Consider the following 21,143-nt stretch of genomic DNA (forward strand, 5'->3'; position numbering starts at 1 on the left):
CCTCGTTGTTGTCGTCGATGTCCATGCCAGCGGTGTCTAGTGGAGCATATGGGCCAACCCCATTGTAGAGCGCGTGAAACTCCTCGTGCAGGTTGCCGTTGTATTCCTCTAGCTCATCGACCCTCTGCAATAGAAGGTCCCTCTCGTCCCAGGCTTCATTCCTTTCCTAAACCAACTGTCCTATCATGCGGTCTGCATTGTTGTTGGCTTGAGTCAACGTATGCAACCGTTGCATAGCTCTATCACCTCTCTCAACCGCCTAGTCTCGCTGTAAGTTCATATCAGCCAACTGCTCCTGCAAGCTAGCTATAGCACATGCCTGTCTCTTCTTCTACTTTCTCCCCTTGAGCTTATCCTGACCACGCAAGCCAGTCAAAGTCCAGTAGGTACTCTCGAGACCCTCATACGCTCTGATGGCGGTGAACATAGCACTCATTGCCTGGTTGTCGCTAGCCTGTCCTTCAGCTGGACCTCTGACCAATGCACTTCCCTGAGGCTGAACCCAAATGGCATCATGAGGATCATCCCTAGGAAAGGTGCCAGCTAGAGCTGCTGCAAGCTCACTGGGAAATTTGCTCATAATATCCCTGATGACACAGAAGGCTGCTCCTTCTGCACCCTCAGCAGGAGTGCGACCCTCAAACTCAAAATGCCAACCATCCCAATCTGGAGCATCACCGAGAGCAGGAACCATGATCTCCACCACTACAAGTCCATCCTCTGCTAACTGGCTCTCATTCCAAGAGTACACCAGTTCTTGATCCTCTGGGTACCCCACATCATGGAGCACTCTCCAAAGCAAAGTCGGCATGCCAAACTCGCTCAAGAAGGTGTCCGTGGTGCGGTGCTCCCTTAGGGCCAACGGATGTCGAGGTGCTCTTCCTCTGGTGGACTTACGGGCAGTCTGCTTCGTGCAGGCCATCTATAGCAAAAGTTCTTTCATTACCCCGGGGAAACATATTTTAGGTGATACAACTTTTATCAAAATGAGATAATCAATTTATAAGGGGAGGGATGCATGACATGAATGAAATGCACAAGTAATATGATGTATGTACGTGCCGTACGTTCTCACAAACTTATGAAATGAATAATTTCTAACGACGAATTCGGTGGCATACTAACGATCTCTCAAATACGTAACTAATACGTTCTATACGATAGCGTTGTTATGTACCTGCAGAAGATTCATTTCAGCCCAATTCCCAATGAATGCATAGAAACGGTAAATTTTTATCTACACGCTCTACACGAATCCCTAGATACGTGTACAATGGTAGTAACTACCCGAACCATCGTCCTATTGACGGCATCGCCTCAACAGACGGAAGACCCATACATGAGATACCTTTGTAAAACATGTGTAGAACATGTAATTACTCTAGCATCATATAAGCATTCACCCTAGATCAGCGGTGTATCCAATCATGCTCTCACAACTCACACTTACCGAGGCGTAGAGGCAAATGATCCATACATTACCACTCAAACAAGTGGCACTCATACAATAGCACGCCGTATGAGCAACGAAAGAGAAATATAATGCAAGAACCCCAAGTCAGTACTTAATTAAGCCACCTAGAGTCCTTAACTGGGCATAAAGGATATGATCACTAGCACACTTTATAGTTTGAAAATCATGTTTCCCAAATGCCTTTTTGTTTTAAATACACTTGTGAACAGTAACATGCTAAACCATGCTCTGATGCCAGCTGTAACAGAACCGACCAATTATACGAAATTAAGTAAGAAAATCATCCGCCAGAGCAGACGATTTAGCAAACTTAAGCATGTATAACCCGGTAGTCCGTGAAATCACGAAGGATTTCAAACCAACTTCCATTCCAGCCAAGATCGTAAAAAGTTTAGCGGTCACCATCACATATTACATAAAAGTTCACAATCTCAGATACATCAGAGTTTCAACATAGTTATTACAAAACAAGTTCGAATAAAAGTAGCGGAAGTCATTTGTCAAACCACACACACACTCACGTGAAGTTCAAATATAGTGCCAACGAATGATCATCTCCAACAAAAGTATCAGACAAGACGTAAGGAATGACCATGCCCATGGTCCTAAGCATCACCCATCGCAGGATAAAGGCAGTTGATATAGTAGCCGTAATACATCTGCCCATCTGCAACAAGTGGGAATAAAACCCTGAGTACGAGAAGGTACTCAGCTAGACTTACCCGACATAACCGAAAATAAGTGACACCAAGGATTATGAAGGGCTTTATAGTAGGATAGCCGACTCATTTGCAAAAAGAAGCATTTTTAGCATTTCAAGACCCTTTTTAAAGCATTATTGTCAAGTTAATTGTTATTAACCTATCGACTAGATTTGCACCTATACTAGAGCAAACATGTGATTAAGCAGATAATGATAACCAATGATCATTAAACAACTTCCATACTGTCATATTCACTATAACTGTCCAAGTGTTCCATAAACATTTACTACGATGAAGTAACTCAAGTCAAGTGCTCATTGTCCAGGAGCGATGGCGATTCGAATCGATTCCTAACCAGCTGGTGATTTATTCCTTACACAAACCTCACTCACCCGCTAAAGTGAGATATTGATCACCGAGTCAACTATCTAGGAATCTCGAGTTTGCCAGGAACCACATGTACCTGGGGGTCGACTGACTGCACTTTGGTCTTATCATCTTGCCCCCGTGTCCTACAACACTTGCTCCAGCACAGTGCATTGCGGGCAATCTACTCAGCCTGAATAATCTCCCAGCTTCGTGGTTGGAAGGTACTTTATCCGGCCAGCTAAATGTAAGGCATGCATTCAACATGACTCGAGGCCCAACAACGATCGGTCCTTAATCAACACAGATGGAAAGTACTACAGTCCAAAACTCTGCAAGTCTCCGTCCGGTCTCAATTTCATTTAACACTTAGTTATACCATGACTTCATAGTCATCCAAGCAGATCCAGGTAACCTCCTATAGCTCGCAGGTGACAGGAAATCACCCGACTTCTACCGGTCTAAGCCAGCTAAGCATTGACTCGACTGCGGATACCAGGGTAACAAGGATATAGTATAACAAAGGTAAACAAGGTATAATGCAGCAACGGTTGCAAACAACTCCTGAACGTAATGCATCAATTAAAGTAAAGCATTGAATTAATAATTGCAAACCGGGAGAAAATGCTCCGGGGCTTGCCTCTCTTGAAGGAGCTCGGGCGGTGATCGGGGCACTTCGGAAGTTCCTCAACGTCCTCCTCGTCAGCTTCAGGCACTTCCTGCGGCTGCATCTTGAGCTGCTCCTCAGGCTCCTCGGGTATGACGACTGGGTTCTTGGTTTACGATCCTGTATGATGCAATGTGCGTAAGCGCGTATGCAAACGGTGCATCGAATGAGATGAATACAATGGATATGTTTGAATGCAAGGTAGTTAACATCATCCAAGAGCATATACTACAAGCACATGTCATCTACTACATTCTCTTCTACTACTAATATGTTAAGTCAACACATCTTATTAAATGCTTCAAAGATACACCAAAGCTTCACTAATTTCTTAATCACACATAAAGCAACACTTAATTAAACCCTAATTAATAATAGGTTTGAATAGTAACCTCTATTTTTCTTGCTTAGAAAAATCTTAGAAAATTACCATAGCACATTACTACCCTAAGTAGTCTGCTATCAGATTTTCATGGTATTTGAATGAGTGGATTAGCCTACACAAAAATAACAAGCTATGGCATGATTATGAACATAAAAATACTTTGTACTGTGAAAAGTGTCAAACAACAGAGTTAGTATTTTTCCTATGTTCTTCATAGCATACAATGACTGTACAAAAATTATCACATGCATGTTTTATACAAAGTTTGCTCTCTAGCTAAAATAACAAAAATCAGCCATTAAAGGTACTTGAACTATACCTCAAAATTTTCCCACAGCACATGCATGAAATATATTTTTCCTAGGAAGTACATTACATAAGAAGATCAACAAACTTGGAATCATATTTTTCTAAAGACTATAGGTTTTTCTACATATTTTTCAAGTTATCAACAATATCCATGATTAAATAAAGTTCTACAGAAAAGTATCTCAAAAATGACATGCAAAAATTTTCCCAAGTAGATCTGATGATAAGAATCCTAGCAAAACTTATTTCAATAGATTTGGAGCAAATTTGAGTATCCAAACCATTTCAATTTTCAAATAATAAAGAAAAATTGAAAACAATTCATCCTATCGCTACTGGACCGGCCCACTGGAATCAATCGGCCCACTGCCACATTTGGCATGCGCGGCCCGAGCGAAGGGAAGGGGGAGGCGGCCCGGCAGGGCGTCGGCCCATGGCCTCTCGGCCTGGCTCGGCCAAGGCGAAGGCCATGCCGGCGCCGTGACGCCGCGGCGGCGCGGCTCGGCCAACGAGACCAGCGGCCATTGCCGGCCGTGCCAGGGCAAGCTAGAGGGAGCATGCGGTTCGTGAGAGGCTGGCGAAGGCAGGAAGGTAGCTAGGCAGGGTGGAGAAGAGCAGGAAGGGCGACTTCCATGGTGGCCGAGCACGGCGACGCCATGGCCGACGGTGGCGAGGCGCTAGAAGGCACTACCTGAGCTCGATCGGTCGGCACAAGCGTGAGCACCACATGCCGGAGAGTGAGCCGGAACTGCTAGCGCGCGATTGCTAGCCGAGGTGGAGAAGGCGCGGTGAATTTGGCTGGTGGGTGCGGTGGCGCGGTGAGGGGGGAGAGTGGGGAGCTTGGCACTTGCAGAGAGGAGAGGCAGCGCGGGAGAGAGCAAGCGAGCGCACCAACTTTAGCAGAAGTAGGCGGGCACGTGGGTGCGGGCGCAGGCTGGCTGCGATGCGCGGCGGCGTCGACGGCGCATGGCCGCCACGCGGCGGGCGAGCTTTGCCACGGTCGGGACGCGACGTGGCGCGTTAGCGGGCGGGCGAGCACGGAGGCAGGCCAGGCGCAGCGCTGGGCTAGGCTAGGCTGGCGAGGCACGCGGCGCTGGCGTGGGAGGCTCGCGGCTGCAGGCTAGGCCGGCTTTGGCCGTGGGCCGGAAACGAGGCGGCGGCCCGCGAATGAGAAAAGCCCTTTTTCCATTTATATTTTCAAGAAAATTTTAAATGCTAGCTTTCAAATATCATTTTGAGTAAGAAAATGACATCTTTTGAAAATGTACCAAAAATAAAAGTTGATTAGAATTTAATTCTCTACCACTTTGCTTTTATGACCAATGCCAAATTCTTGATAGATTTTGAATTCTAAAATTAAAGTCAATTTTAACTCAAAACCCTAATTTTGGAGAATTATTTTTTTAAAAGCAAAATTTGGCAAAAATTCAAATACAAACCTTGCTCCAAAAATTTTGCTAAACATTTCTAGATGATTTACCATGATAGCCAAACATGTTTTACTAGCCTAGCAACATAATCAGGGTAAAATAACTCTTAAACATGTGTATGCAACATTGACGTTTCACGAACATGTTTCGTATGTTGCGAAGCAGTGTTTTAGTTGTTATTTACATGATTAGGCATGTATGATTAGGATGCTTGATGATGCATGATATGCATGATTTGCAGTGCCTAAATGCTGGCATAACACCGGGGTGTTATAGACATCATGGTTGTCGCGTAGGAAGTCGATGAGCTCGTGTTCCTATTTGGCCGGGAGCTGGGTCTCAATCCGAACCATCTTGGTTGGGTTGGTGGGGTCGATTCCCACTGCCTTGGTTTCCTCGAGCGGTTGGAAGGTCATCGAGAAGGTTTGTTTGTTGCAGTCTAGGACTACCAGGATCAATGATTCCCTGAGCTGCGGGAGCTCGGACGAGTTGGCGACCGCAGTGGCAAGCTCGTAGTGCTCATGGTCGCACGTGAAGGCATGTGAGAAGGTGCTGCTCAGAGTGATGATGACGTTCGGTCCTAGCATCTTTAGCTTGAGGTAGGTGTAGTTGGGGATTGCCATGAATTTGGTGTAGCATGGCCGCCCCAAGATGGCATGGTAGGATCCTAGAAAGTCCATCACTTCAAAGGTGAGAACCTCTAAGCAGAAGTTGGTTTGGCTACTAAACATGATGGGTAGGTTGATCTGCCCAAGCGGGTATGCCTGCGCTCCCGGGATCACTCTGTGGAAGGGAGAGCCCGCCAGGCAAAGCTCCGATCGGGGGATACGCATGGCGTCGAGGGTGTCGATGTTGAGGATGTTGAGGCCGCTGCCTCCATCCATCAGCACCTTGGTGAGGCACTTCTTGTGGACGATGGGATCGACGACGAGCGGGTAGCATCCTGGTCTTGCGACGTGGGGGATGGTCCCTTTGATTGAAGGTGATCGGAGATTCCGATTAGCTGAGGAAGGAGGGGATGGCTATCTCGGCGGTGCATGCCTCCCTATAGTGTACCTTGTGCTGGCGTTTGGACCATATGACATCGGATCCACTGAAGATCATGATGCACTCATCGGCGTCGGGGAAACCGTCTCCGTTCTTGCCCACCGTGCCTCCTTTCTTGGCTACCGCCTCTTTGCCGCCTCCTTCTTTTGGCCCGCCGGCCTATCGTAGGAAATGTTTGAGGAGCTTGCAGTCCTTGTAGAGGTCTTTGACTGGGGTAGGCGTGGTTGGTGCATGGGCTATCCATGAGTTTGTTGAAGTGGTCAGGCAGGCCCTATTGGGGCTGCTTGCCCATGTGGCCAGTTACGGCAACCAACGCAGTGTGTCCGGTCGGCACCGGTCCTTTTTGTTCTTCTTGCCCCTCTATGTGGAGGAGCCCTTGTCTTGGTTCGTGCGCTTGGCCTTGCCTTTGTCCCGGCCTCCGTTGAAGACCGCTCTGACTGCTTCCTCGCTGGAGGCATGGTTAGTGCGACGTCGAGCAGGTCACGGGTGATACGGGGCTTTAGGCATCCAAGCTTGTGGATCAAGGACTCATAGGTCATCCCAGAGAGGAACACGCTGATGATGTCTGCATCGATGACATCAGGGAGGGAGTTGCATCGTTGGGAGAACCTATGGATGTAGTCCCACAGAGATTCGCTGGGCTCCTGCTGGCAACTCTTGAGGTCCCAGGAGTTCCCAGGGCGGACATACGTCCCCAAGAAATTCCCAACAAAGACCCTCCTGAGGTCTGCCCAGTCACGGATGCTGTCGTGTGGGAGGAATTCAAGCCATGCCTGAACATGTTCCCCCATGCAGATGGGGAGATACTAAATGTGAAATAGTCATCATCCACCCCTCTGGCTTGACAGGCGAGCCAGAAATCTTCAAGCCAAATACCGAGGTTTGTCTCCCTGGAGTACTTGGTGATGTTGGTGGGTAATCAGAAGTGCTGTGGGAATGGTGCTCTCCGGATACGCCGATCAAAGGCCCGTGGCCCCAGACCCTTGGGGCTAGGACTCTGGTCGTCCGGTCGACAACTATGCCTAGGGCGCGTTTCACCACTCCCCTCGATGGTTTGGCCGAGATTCGTGTTGCCTGCTCTTGCCACTGCACAGTGGACATCATCATCGTGTCGGGCCTGATGCCGGTTGCTGACGATGCTATGAGCGTCCTGGTGCGGATCGGGCCGCTCGTGTACCGGCGGTCGGTGTGGAGCAGGCGCCAGGTCAGACCGCGGCCGACTGCTGGTCCCCGAGCCACGCCTGATGGCTGTAGTGGCGAGCGAATGGAGCGATCCATCTAGCGCGTCCCCATTCCCCTAGTGGGGAGAGAGGGTGCATGTCGGAGTCGCGACGTGGAGCGTTCTGCCTATTGAACAGCGGCGACTTCTATTAGAACCCGGAGGTTCCTGTAGATTGCCTGCTCTTGGGGGTCAACAGAATCGAAAACGCCACGCAGAAGCATTGCCACAGCAGCGATGTTCTGGCTAGCCTAAGTGAGTTGTGGGAGATCATTCCCCTTGTTCATGATGTCGTGTTGGACCTGACGGGCGCGACGTCGGGCGCAATGTGCTGTACCGACCGCGCTGGCGCAGGCGGCAGCTGGTTCTGCCACCGTTGTCGTAATTCCTTGGCATGCACTTGTGCAGACGCGAGGGCCCCCGCATGTGGGTCTAAAGGGGTGTGAGTCTATGCAGATTCCATAACCACCGGAGGCTGTCCCGGAGCGTCCGCCATGGCGCATTCCTAGGACAAACAGTGGCGAGGTGCCACGTCACCGATGCTGGAGCCATCGCTCCCCCCCCTCATCATCCAGGAGTTTGTGGAGAGTGGCGGGTGCGTAGCTCGCCATTCCCATGAGTTTGGATGTGAGGGGGGACGGTGCCAGCATCCTTTGGAGCCCCCGAGCGTATGCAACCATGGGGGACGCCAGGCCGTAGGGGAACCGAACATACGGTGTTCATGGCGCGGGCAGTACGGTCCCTCTGGATGATCAACGGGAGATAGTAGATAAAGAGTAAAAAACAATATGCATATTACTTACAGCGGGGTTCGGAGTCGATGGAGGGCGCCCCTCCGATGGGTGCCAGAACGAGTGCCTCCTCGTGGAGGTGTAGTATGCTGAGCCGGTCGGTGACAAAGTCCAGGCTTCCGAAGAGGAAGGCCTGGGATGGCTCAAAGACAGGTGGAACCCACATCCCAACGGGTGAGAGTGCGGGAAACTCCAGTGAGCCGAAGCAAATCATAATTGCCTGAGCCCACCGCAGCAAGGGTGGCAGAAAAGTGGGCCATCCGATGACCAAAAAGTGTTGAACGTACAGTGTCTTCCCCATGGATGGCGCCAACTGTCGGTGCAGAAAGTGACCAACAAGTAAATATTTGTAGTTTTGCCACACATTGTGATCGGAGGTGGCCTAGCACTCAATGACATAGGGTTTATACTAGTTCAGGCAACGCGTCCTACATTCAGTTTAAGTCGGTCGGTGACTTTATTTCTGAGCCCTAGGTGCTCGAAGTTTGCAGTAGGGTTACAAACTGAGAAGGAGAAAGAAGGGGTGCGTGAGTGGTCTGGTCGGACTCTAGTCAGAAGGGCCAAGAGTGACAGGAGCTCCTCTATGAGCTAAGTGTTCAAGCGTGTGCTTGAGGCCCAAACCTGGCGGTTCTGTGGTTGTGAGCTAGTGAACTTGATCGATCTGGATTACCTTGTATGAACTTGAATCAACTGAGTCTCTTGGGAGAGAGCGCATCCCCTTTTATAGATGAACGGGATGGCCTGGATTACCTTGTATGAACTTGATCGATCTAGGATTACCTTGTATGCTTCTAAGTCTTGTGGCCCACGCCGGTGGATACAGGATGATGGTAGGCGCCCACAACACTATTGGATATTAGATGCATGTGGGAGGTTACGTCGTCTTTGTTCGAGTATGGCAGATGTTGGTACCTACAAATACTGTTGATGTCCTAGAGGCATGTGAGGAGTTTCACTATGTTCGCTCGGTACGGTAAATCCTGACACCCACAACACTGTCAATGCCTAGGGGCATGTGGGGGGCCTTACCGTATGGGAGTTTAATCGGCTGCCCACAATACTGTAGAGGAAAATGTCAGCGCCTACAACACTGTTTGTGTTAGGGCGGTTGTAGAGTACTATTCCTACAGGTGTACATGGTACAGTCCCTGGTATCGTGGTTTGACTTGAGCGCCTTGCCTTGCTTTCTCCGTTCGTTCCCTGGTCCTTTCCGGGCGGGCGTCCCCGGTCGGTTGGTCCTAGTCAGAGAAGAGTAGTGAGCAGGGTCTTTGCATAACCCAGTCAGAGATGTGGGGTCGAAGTTGGAGGTAGTGCTTTGCTAGGCCTTATGGTCGGAGAGACCGTCCGGAGGTGGCTGGAGACCGAAGCGAGCGCTCGGGTCGGAGAGGTGGGCCGGAGTCGACAAGCGGGAGTTGTTCCTCCTCGGCCAGACCTTCCGATCGGTGACTGGACCGCCCTTCTAGGCCTATTGTTTAGACTCTTGGGCCGGCCCATGAGTTGTGCGCTGTCTGCTTGGGTCGAGCCTTTGTGGAGAAGTCAGGTCCATGAGGGACCCTAGGTTTATGAACCCTAGCACTTAGTATAGCTAGTTTATTATTATGTTTATGCATAAGTACAAAAAGCGCTGTGCTCCAAAGTACATGGGGTGAGTGGTCGACATTGTGTAAGCGTGGTGCTTATATGTTGTTTACCTACGGATACACCCTATATTACGGGCCATGTGGTAGATCGTGGATGTGACACTCCCATTGAGTCCTTTGTAGTCCACTCCCCGAATATAGGTATACAAGTAGGATCTAGTTACGAAGGAAGACAAGCTCTGTTCTTAATATTCCTTAGTAATATCCCTTATGTGTAGATATAAAGATGATCTTAGCCATGATTACTAGGTGTAATTGCACTAATCAATGTATGCTTTGACTTGTAATTAAGAATGACCTAGGAATTATTCCTCTAATATTCTACCTAAACATGCTAATGCCATAGGAAGGAGTACTCTGAGTGACTTATCATTATTGATGATCAATACTTATCATATATATATCTTATCCTTTGACTTACCCCTGTTATGAGTAGAATATTGGTTATGGTTTACTTCTCCATCCATAGTATAAGTTATCAATACCTGTCCATGCTAGACCTTCCATGTGGTAAAATATAAATAACGATACCTGGAATACTCCCTAGGTGAAGTGCTACAATGGTATAATTATCTGTGTACTTGCAGATTCCTTTTCATTCATATATCTTTATATTCTTTCTAGTCACATAAAATGATAAAGAACTACTTCGTATCATTCTAGTAGTGATGCTAGGCAGTACCAACAAGCATCTCTGGCACCATCACTAGGGATGACAACCTAGTAAAGTAATGTTAGGAGATGTAGGTAATTAATAGGTGGCTACTCAAATAAGTGGCAAGTTAATAAATACCAAAAAGCATTTCTAGGCACCGTTGTAGGGGACTAGATTCAACTTTGTTCTTAGTAACGACGCTAAGGAATATGAACACCAAGCCTTTTATGCCATAACCAACCCATGCTAGATTTAGTGAATAAGCATGTTGACAATTGAGCTTCACTAGCATTGAAATCAACCAAGTATAGATTCTCATATCTAAAGCCTTTGTAGATTAAATTAGAGCCATCTACACTTATGATTTCTGCATCATCTACTCCAAATATGCACTTAAATCTAAGATCACATAATTGAGACACGGATAGCAAATTGAAGTTCAAGCTTTCAACTAGCAACACATTGGAAATGCTCATGTCATTGGATATTGCAATCTTACCAAGCCCTTTGACCTTGCCTTTGCCATTGTCACCAAATGTGATACTATCATAACCATTGCTATCATTGGTCTTGATTGAGTTGAACATTCTTGCATCACCGGTCATGTGTTGAGTGCACTCCACTATCAAGAACCCAATGCCTTCCTCTAGCTTTATAATTGACCTACAACAGAAGATGAATTCTTTTTAGGTACCCAAACTTGCTTAGGTCCTTGAAGGTTAGTGACTAAGCTTTTTGGCACCCAAATGGCTTTCTTCTTTGAGCCCACAATTGGTGTACCAACAAACTTAGCTTTCACTCCATTCACACCCTTGGTAAGCAAATAACAAGAATCAAATTTAATTGAGGATACATGAGAGGCCTTGTTCTTGTTCTTGCAATATTGCTCTACATGCCCAACTTGCTTGCATCTATTGCAAAACCGACCATTGCCCTTCATAAAACTAGTCTTGTGAGTTGCAAGGGTCGTCCTGCCTTTCTTGGGGTTATCACTTAATCCCTCTTTATTGAGAGAAAACCTTTGGCTACCCAACCACTTTACCAAGCAGGGCCTCACCACCATAGGCATTTCCTAAGGCACGAGTGAGCTCATTTACCTCCTTCTTGAGGGTTTCATTCTCAACCATTAGTGAGGTATCACATGTGAAACCATCACTACTAGATGAGGTAGAAGTGGAAGTGCTACAAGGAGGGTTAGTGGAACCAACAACAATAGGCTTATAGAATGATTCTTCAATTATGTCACATGTTATGCCTATGTCATTTGTTACAACATGCTCTTTCTCATTTTGCTCATTAAGTAGAGAGGAATGAGCTTTTTCAAGCTTCTTGTGAGCCTTGCCAAGCTCCTCATGGTCTTCCTTTAGACTCTCATGAGATGTATTGAACTCATCAAAGGCTTGCTTAAGCGCTTTAAGCTCCTTACGTAAGTCTTTGCATTCCCTTCTCTTAATGTCAAAATGTTCCTTAGCATCTTCTAATATGTCAAATAGTTCATCTTTAGTTGGTTCATCATCATCACTATCACTTTCATTTTCATTATTTTTTTCATCACACTCATCACCGGATTGTACCTTAGTGGCCTTAGCCATGAAGCATGTCGATGGAGTGTCGAAGAGAGAAGGCTTCTCATTTATAGCAATGCTTGTAAGGGCCTTCTTCTTGGTGGTCTTGTTATCATCACTTGTGGAAGCATTGTTATCCCAAGTGACCACATATGAACCACCTTTCTTCTTCTTCTTGAAGGTCATCTTATCTTTCTTTTCCTTCTTCTCCTTCTTCTCCTTCTTGATCTTCTTGTTGTCATCATCATTGTCACTATTGTATGGGCAATCGGTAATGAGATGATCCTTGCTATAGCACTTGAAGCACCTTCTTGGTTCATCCTTGTTCCTTGATGATGGCTTCTTCCTTCTTGCATGATAGCCATTCTTCATCATGAACTTGCCAAACTTCTTCACAAAGAGAGCCATCTTCTCATCATCTAACTCATCAATGCTCATGTCCTCTTCATCCTCACTTGATGATTCTTACTTTGCCCTTGCCCTTGGATAAAGAACCGGCCTTGAATGCCACACTCTTCTTCTTCTCATCCTTCTTCTCATCTTTCTTCTCCTTATTCTTTTCTTCTTTCTCATCATCATCTCTATATGTGTCATCAGTCATCACATCTCCCAACACTTGGTTTGGTGTCATAGTGTCCGAACTGCTCCTCACTAGCAAAGTGACCAACATGACAAATCATGATGGTAGGCATCTCAAGAACTTATGGGAGAAGTCCTTATCCTTCAATTTCGTACCAACCAAGTGCTTTAAGATCATTGACAAGCACTTGGATCCTATGGAACATCTATGACACACTCTCATCATCCTTCATCTCGAAGCTTCCAAACTTTTCTTTGAGAATATATGCTTTGACGCCCTTCACCGCTTGAGTGCCCTCAAATGATTCCTCCAACTTCTTTCAAGCCTCATGAGCCATCTCAGTGTTCTTAATTTGCTTAAATGTTCTCTCATCCAAGGCATCATGAATAGCACTAAGAGCAATATCATTGCTTTGTAGCAACACACTTCTTCGGCGGCGGTGGGAGCTTCGGCATTGGCAACCTCAATCTTGGTCTCCACCATCTTCCACACCTTTCTATTGATTGACTTGATGTATGTTGTCATCTTAGCCTTCCAATAAGGATAATTGGAGCCATCAAATTAGGGTGGCTTCTTGGTGTTGTTGATTTAAGCCATTTTGACACCGAAGGTTGTTAAGCCTCAAATCATGGTGACCATGGATCTGATACCACCTGAAAGGTCTTAATGGCTAGAGGGGTGAATAGCCTATAAAAATTTCTACAACAACACCTAAGCCAAGTGGTTAGACAATTATGAAGTGAAGCGAGTGTTGCGCTAGCCTACTCAAAATGCAAGACTCATATCCACAATTCTAGTTGCTATGATCTCTATTTCACACACAAGAGGCTAAGTCACTACCACTAAGTTAGTGAGCTCTCAAGGACTAACTAAAGAGCCTCACTAACCACTAGACAAGACACAAGCTAGCTCTCAAAACTAACTACACTAAAGAGATTAGCTATACTAGGAATGTAAATACAAGAGTGAGGAAGTGAAGTTATACCGCTGTGGCAAGAGACAATCAATCAATCACAATGAATACCAATGAAATCCTCGGAGACAAGATGACAATGATTTTTCACCGAGGTTCACTTGCTTACCGGCAAGCTAGTCCCCATTGTGGAGATTCACACACTTGGAGGTTCACACGCAAATAGGCATCACACGCCTAATCCGCAATCGGGTGCCGCACAACCAACACAAGATGAGGATCACACAAGCCACGAGCAATCCACTAGAGTACCTGTTGGCTCTCCGTCGGGGTAAGGTCAAGAACCCCTCATAAATTTCTACAACAACACCTAAGCCAAGTGGTTAGACAATTATGAAGTGAAGCGAGTGTTGCACTAGCCTACTCAAAATGCAAGACTCATATCCACAATTTTAGTTGCTATGATCTCTATTTCACACACAAGAGGCTAAGTCACTACCACTAAGTTAGTGAGCTCTCAAGGACTAACTAAAGAGCCTCACTAACCACTAGACAAGACACAAGCTAGCTCTCAAAACTAACTACACTAAAGAGATTAGCTATACTAGGAATGTAAATACAAGAGTGAGGAAGTGAAGTTATACCGCTGTGGCAAGAGACAATCAATCAATCACAATGAATACCAATGAAATCCTCGGAGACAAGATGACAATGATTTTTCACCGAGGTTCACTTGCTTACCGGCAAGCTAGTCCCCATTGTGGAGATTCACACACTTGGAGGTTCACACGCTAATAGGCATCACACGCCTAACCCGCAATCGGGTGTCGCACAACCAACACAAGATGAGGATCACACAAGCCACGAGCAATCCACTAGAGTACCTGTTGGCTCTCCGTCGGGGTAAGGTCAAGAACCCCTCATAAATACCACGATCGGAGCCGGAGACAATAACATTCCTCCGCTCAACGATCCTTGCTACATCAAGCCGTCTAGGTGGTAGCAACCACCAAGAGTAACAAGCAAAATCCATAGTGAAACACAATCAACAAGTGCCTCTAGATGCAATCACTCAAGCAATGCACTCGGATGCTCTCAAATCTCACTAGATGATGATCCAATCAAGCAAGGTGAGTTAGAGAGAGTTGGCTATGCTCATAAGAGTGTATAGGCAATGCAAATGGCCAAGAGAGTGAGCAAGAGCCGGCCAAACACCTTATATAGGCACCCCCATGAAATAGAGCCATTAGGGTCAAGGGGAGTGCCCTTGCGCACTGACCAGGACACGCCGGTCGAATCGACCGGATGCACCTGCCTCTAGCGTCCGGTCATGCATAACCATCCACTGTGTCCTCGCGATTCATCCTCGGGCATGTGATCCCAACTAGTCACCAGCCTCCCTCGCATGGTTAAGTAATGACCTGACACGTCGTCCCGAAGACCGGACACGCCGAACCACATTAGATCATGCGCGCGCCAAAGCCGCGCCATAACCGGACTCACCGGAGTCCCACCTGACGCTGTGCCTACGCGGAGTCTGGTCGATTCCAGAGAGGTTCCAAAGCCGGCAAAACACGATCAGGACGCGTCCGCTCGAACGTGACCGGATGCACCCCTTGCGTCCAATCCACACTAGCATCGCACACAAGCCTACATCAGGGTACTGTTAGTGCATGACCAGACGCAGGCCCTACGCGTCTGGTCCATACTTCACTCAGCATCCTGACGCCAAACCGTAGCGGCTTAGTCTTGGCTTCTACTGACTGAATGCACGACCAGAGTCCGATGCAGCGTTCGGTCGGTGGAAAACATGCTCCTCCACTTCACCGACTTCACCACCCTTGCTTCAAATATGCTAACCACCAAGTGTATCACCTTGTGCACGTGTGTCAGCATATTTTCACAAACATTTCTAAGGGTGTTAGCACTCACTAGAATCTAAATGCATATGCAATGAGTTAGAACATCTAGTGGCAGTTTGATAACCGTATTTCACAATGAGTTTCACCCCTCTTAATAGTACGGCTATCTATCCTAAATGTGATCACACCCACTAGGTGTCTTGATCACCAAAACAAAATGGCCCTATTGATTTCACCTTTGCCTTGAACCCATTTTGTTTTTCTCTTTCTTCTTTTCCAAGCCCGAGTACTTGATCATAACCATGGCCATCACCACCATCATGATCTCCTATTGTGATAACGTTTCAACACAGCGCCAAAGAGGTGAGGGGCAAAGGAACAGATTACCCCTATCAGAAATCGACTGTCGCGTTCAACGCCACCGCGCGTGGAGGAGGCTGGCGTGGGGAGCATGGAGGAGGCTGACACTGGGGGCATGGAGGCGGCTATGCGGGGGGGGGGGGGGGCATGGAGGAGGCCGGCACACTCAGTGCTCGTCTGCCGGTGGTGTGGGGGCGAGGAGAAGGTGGCCATTGGCGGTGCTGGGGATGACATGGAGGAGCAGAGTTGAGTGGTGAGTGTGACGCATGGGATGAGGGATTGGAGAAATAAACTTAGGGTTAAGGTCCTTAGGGATAGAAAGGAGGTGTGGTGGCCTGGTGGGCTCTTAGCAGGCCGCGGTGGTAACCAGGCCGCCACCGTGCTTACTTTTAAATGTCGGGGCGGGCCGTGTTGCTTAGTGTGCCTAAGTAGCGGCCCAGGCACAACCCTATGCACCGGGCTGGGCTGGCCTGGACTTGCGGAACACCATGTTGTGCCGTGCTTATGCTGGGCCAAAATAGCGGACTTTCGGCCAGGCCAACGGGCTGCGCGCTACATGTACATCTATAAGCGCCTCCCTCAACGTCCTGCTGTGATAACGTTCTACCAGAAGCCAGCAGTCAGTCCAAACTTTTGCTGATATACACCATCGCCAAGGGCGACGGAAACTGAAGCCTCAAACATGGCGTTCACCACCGGCTCATGGATAAGTGGTGACTTATTACAACATGTGATTCAGCTCTATTTGTACATTGCATTCTTAGTCTTATTGAATTGCAAAACCATATGCAAGCCGCATGTTCAAAAGCATAACTTTTCATGAAATAGTACAATAACTACTATACGGATCAAACTGGCCATTATTGAAAACAGGAAACAAGCATCGATCAAAGCTAAGGTTAATCCACTTGATCCCAACAACCTGCCGAGTCCTGCCAGCTGAAGTCACATTCCGGTGCTATGCTCGGGCTCCAGAACATGGCATCATTAGCTGGAGCAGCTGCTGTAGAATCTGAGGTGCTGCAGCTGTTGGTCGACGTTGCTGCGGCACTGGAGGTAGCGGTTCCGGTGCAGTCAAGATACTTAGCGTTCTGAGATCCTGAGCTGATCATGCTCCCTTGACTCTCACTCGGCTCCCGACCAGAATTACTTGTGGGAACAAAGCTCTTATTCGCAGCAAGTGGCATTTCATTAGCTACTTCCTCCAGTTGATCCCACATCTGGTATGCCTGAGTGGCCAACTGCTTCACATGGAACTGCGTTTGAGAACATCACGCAAGGAAATAACATTTAGAGATTCACTGATGAGGTCAAGGCTGCAAATTTTCAGTTACCATATATAAATCAATGTGATTATTGTACGTTACCTGTTGAAGTGGGTACAGTTCTTGCAGAGCAAATGTCTGGTCTCCAATTCTTGCTCCTAGGACCTCTCCTATAGGGTTAAAGGTAATGTCACACCCTACAGTCTTGAAAACATAGCATTTCCGTCCCATGACACACGTTTTTGCATGATTCAGCGTTGCGTTCCATGGCCTATCTGACATGCCGACGAGCTGAAGAACATAGCAATGATTTGAATTCAATAGCATGCATGGATGTATATACAACTCGTGCCTAAATATTTGTATGTGTGTAGAAATATCATGTGTACGAGTTCTTACAGCTTTGAGCTTTTCAGGATCTATAGTGTTAAGCTTCAAGAAGTCCTGGACGTTCCTAATCCCCTCAGACTCCAACCTCTTGTCAATCGGTCCATCTTTTCCAATGTTCTTGAGCCTCCATATGTTGTCAGTCAGCAAAGGAGGATAGTGCTTTTTGTACACTAGTAAAGGAAATGCAAACGTATATATCAACTCTCAAGTATATGATATGAGAAGATATACCAGCGGATTGGTGACGATCGACATGCATTATATTTCTCATAACTCATGGCATGTAAATTATATTTTAAATTCTGAAAATATGCTAATTAACTGCATAAAACATATACAGGTTGGAATCAAACTTACATTCACCTCGATGATCTTTGACGGTGAAGCTGCCACTCACTGCCTCTTTGACTCTTGATCCGAGATGACCCACGGGCATGAGGCGCACACCAATTCGAAACTTCCGGCACCTTATCCAGCTTGAATTGTCAGTGAAGGACACATCATCAATCACAGCCACACCATGGTTGTTCATAGGGACACTGAGTGAGCCCACGAGCAATGGTCTCTTCCCTTCTCTGGCCTTCACAATCGCTGCATTAAACTGGTCAGCCGTATACACATCACGGTTGTCACACTGAAAATCACCATCCAGAACCACCACTTCTAGTCTGACTGATGAAGATCCAAGGTGAATATCTGGTGGTGCGATCATAGAGTTGGTTCTTGTGTCCATGAGCTGGATTTCAATTGGGTTGTTCGCAATATCAACAAGTTTGTTGTTTGTGAAGATTGGTAGCTTGAGCTGCTTAGCAAAGACTAACTTCAGAGGAGGAGGCAGGACATCTGCATCTTGGATGCGTAGAGGAAGAGATCTGATAGAGAATATTTGATCTTGTCAGAATACAGTTGCCAGGTTTAAAGTTACACCTAGCTAGCAGAAACAGATTAGCTAGCTGTGCCTTTTCCTTATTCAGGTAATCTGATTAATTTAGATTTGGATTTGGTTGTTCAATGACATATGAATCCTGCAAACTTAAAGAAAATATCCAGATAATAAAAATAAACAAACGAATTTTCAGATACCTGAGTGGCATCTGATCTTGGTGATGAGAAAACATGTTCTGGATTTCCTCACGCACCTAAGCATAACATTGTATATGAAGTTATTAGCTGAGGTGCACTCCAAAACTCACGGAGATGATGAAATAAATTAGGATCAGTGTATGTTGACACTGAACGCGCGCAAATGTAGCAGTGTTCTCAATATAAACTACAACTTATATATGATGGCATTTGAAGAATCGTTCAGACCAATTTGCATTGTCTTTTGAGGACAATCAGTAGAAAAAAATTATTTCCTCAATCAAGAACTAAGTTTCATACAAATATTTAATGCTAAAAATAAAAGTGATAGACTGTACTGTTGACACATAAAAATGTGCATGCTTCATGTAGTCTTACCACTCTACGAATAAGTGGTTCCAGATTGTGGACTATTTGTTGAATAGTTTCTTGGGCCACAACTCTTCTTACCACACTGCGAAAGGAGTACAGAAATAAAAAATAAGAAAGTTAACCAGCTGGGAAATGAATCTTTGAGAGGGAAGCTAGTAAATGAATATATTGACACATACATACGCCTATATGAGAAACCTCATTAATTTAGTTTCCATTAGAACATGAATTCGAAAATTGGAGTTCATAAGGTGGCCTAATAATTAAAACCAAAGGATACGTTTTCTTGATGTCAAATTGTCAATTAACACAAAGGTAGGGTTAAGTAGCTAGATAGGGTTTCTTCCAGTTAACAGTTACAAATCGTTTTTTCCGTGATTCCATGGATTTGTTTAGTATGGGATTTTGCTCTCTAGTCGTCCTCCACAGGTGGTGAACTGACGATCAATCTATCTCGACTCAAACCGACGAATACATCTAAGTAACCTTGTTCTTTGCGGAGTTCTTCAAACTTTAAACAGAATATAAATAAATGATTGGAGAATTGAACGGGCAGCAGCTAGGGCGCGGCGGATCGATCAGTATATGTGGAGATGAGGCCAAGTACGTAGTTGCAAGGAAACTCGAGTCAACCAAAGCATGCAAAAATGAACTAATTGATGGAGGCGGTGAACTCAAGTAGTTGTTACGCGGTAAAAGCAAGTGGCGCTGGCCGGATCCGCCTACGGCCACGCCTGTGCGGATGATCATCGGCTCCGCCCCCGTCCTCATCCTCCTCCTCGTGGTCCCCGTCGTCGCGCGGCCTCCGCGCTGCCATCTTCAGCTGATTCAACAATCAAGATCTATCAGGGAAGAAGAACAAGAGTTTAGGAGAAGAATTAATCAGCTTAATAGAGGTTGATATGTTTGATTTGTGCTCCAGATGAAACGAGATCGAGGATCGGAGGAGAGATCGAGGAAAGAAGAAGAAGAAGGCTTTTGGTTGCGGCAAAAGCAAAACTAACCTAGCTAGCAGACCGTAGCTAGTACCTGCAGTTTGCGGTCGCCTGAGCTTGCTAATTAAGACACTGATGAGTATTACGTTAGCATATATGCTCGAAAGCAACTCTGCCGGCATAGCATATATATAGCCAGGCAGCCTGGCTCCTAGCTAGAAGTACATTTTCCGGCCGCCGGTCGAAATTAAAGGGCAACGACACGTCAGGAGAACGCGTTCGAGGCAGGCTCCGGGAAGGTGGCCGGAAACCGGCGTCACTCACTAAGTTCATGGCATTGTATGCTTCGATAGATTGCTGGTCATTGGTCATGCTGAGAGCAGAGTGAAGGCCTTGGCTTGGCTTTGCACGCAGCAGGCAGCAGGCAGCAGCAACACCGGCCGGCCTCGGCCTGATCATATGTGCTTTGGGAAGATAGCTAGGCCAGATGCATCACGTAACGTTCGTCAAAAAGTTCTATGGTGGTGAACATCTCGTCTTGCGCGTGTCGCTGCCAGGTGGGACCGGCCGTGAATTCCAAGGCTGGTCGGCTGGTGCGGGCGCAGCTTCCTGGACATGACGACGACTAAGCTGCCGCTAGACTCTGGTTAGTTTGGCCACTTTTCCCGAGTCGGTCGTGCGTGTTCATTCGTACGTGACCAGACCACGACCGGGGTGGACAAACAAGTCTTTGTTGGGCTTTTGCTCGGAAACAAGCTCTCCTCTTGCATTGCTTGCGCACATACGTTTGGCGTTCCTTGCATTGTACAGCAACGAAGAACCTGGTGACTGTGACAAAGAACATATACTACGCAGCTGGTACGTCGTCTTGCTCGGAAGCCACCCATCAGGTACCAGGATCTTGCATGCATTGCTCGGTTACGTTACATCCAAACGTTAGTTTCTTTCTTGAATATATGTATATATATACATTAATTAATGTGCCTTTAATTTCTGTACGTATAAGAATCACCATACTATATAGCTAAGCTAGCTAGCTGGATCGACTGAAAGGGACTAATTTCTACTTACTAGCTAATCTATTTGCAACTTCCGTACCTTCCTGCTATTTTCTATGCACCTTCGTTCTTC

General features: G+C 46.6%; 2 protein-coding genes across 5 annotated transcripts; both read right to left on the bottom strand.

Annotated features, from left to right (window-relative positions):
* Positions 1 to 5,652: 5,652 nt before the first annotated feature.
* On the bottom strand, positions 5,653 to 6,168 carry LOC136469877 (uncharacterized). The gene has a single exon (XM_066467903.1). The coding sequence runs from the start codon at positions 6,166 to 6,168 to the stop codon at positions 5,653 to 5,655; it is 516 nt and encodes a 171-aa protein (XP_066324000.1).
* Positions 6,169 to 16,680: 10,512 nt separating this feature from the next.
* Positions 16,681 to 20,152, bottom strand: LOC136473511 (protein SAR DEFICIENT 1-like). Of its 4 annotated transcripts, none has more exons than XM_066471153.1 (8): positions 20,082 to 20,152; positions 19,767 to 19,900; positions 19,084 to 19,159; positions 18,706 to 18,761; positions 17,980 to 18,494; positions 17,632 to 17,792; positions 17,335 to 17,523; positions 16,681 to 17,223 (listed from the first exon to the last, which is right to left on the bottom strand). In XM_066471153.1, exons 2-8 carry the CDS (start codon positions 19,892 to 19,894, stop codon positions 16,867 to 16,869), a joined length of 1,482 nt encoding a protein of 493 aa, XP_066327250.1. In that variant the 5' UTR covers positions 19,895 to 19,900; positions 20,082 to 20,152; the 3' UTR covers positions 16,681 to 16,866. The 4 variants fall into 4 exon arrangements, with proteins under 4 accessions (XP_066327250.1, XP_066327252.1, XP_066327249.1 ...); XM_066471155.1 differs by having other exon boundaries at positions 17,986 to 18,494; positions 19,767 to 19,919; XM_066471152.1 differs by having other exon boundaries at positions 19,767 to 19,919.
* Between the last annotated feature and the right edge of the window lie 991 nt (positions 20,153 to 21,143).

Source organism: Miscanthus floridulus, chromosome 8 (genome assembly GCF_019320115.1).
Source record: "Miscanthus floridulus cultivar M001 chromosome 8, ASM1932011v1, whole genome shotgun sequence".
In the NCBI taxonomy this organism is placed as follows: Eukaryota; Viridiplantae; Streptophyta; class Magnoliopsida; order Poales; family Poaceae; genus Miscanthus; species Miscanthus floridulus.

Coding starts and splice junctions, on each gene's coding strand:
- LOC136469877 (XM_066467903.1), bottom strand. CDS start 6,168: ATGCGTATCCCCCGATCGGAGCTTTGCCTGGCGGGCTCTCCCTTCCAC.
- LOC136473511 (XM_066471153.1), bottom strand. CDS start 19,894: ATGGCAGCGCGGAGGCCGCGCGACGACGGGGACCACGAGGAGGAGGAT. Junction 19,160..19,766: donor GCGCCACTTGCTTTTACCGC/GTAACAACTACT, acceptor CTCCTTTCGCAG/TGTGGTAAGAAGAGTTGTGG. Junction 17,524..17,631: donor ATCCTGAAAAGCTCAAAGCT/GTAAGAACTCGT, acceptor TATGTTCTTCAG/CTCGTCGGCATGTCAGATAG.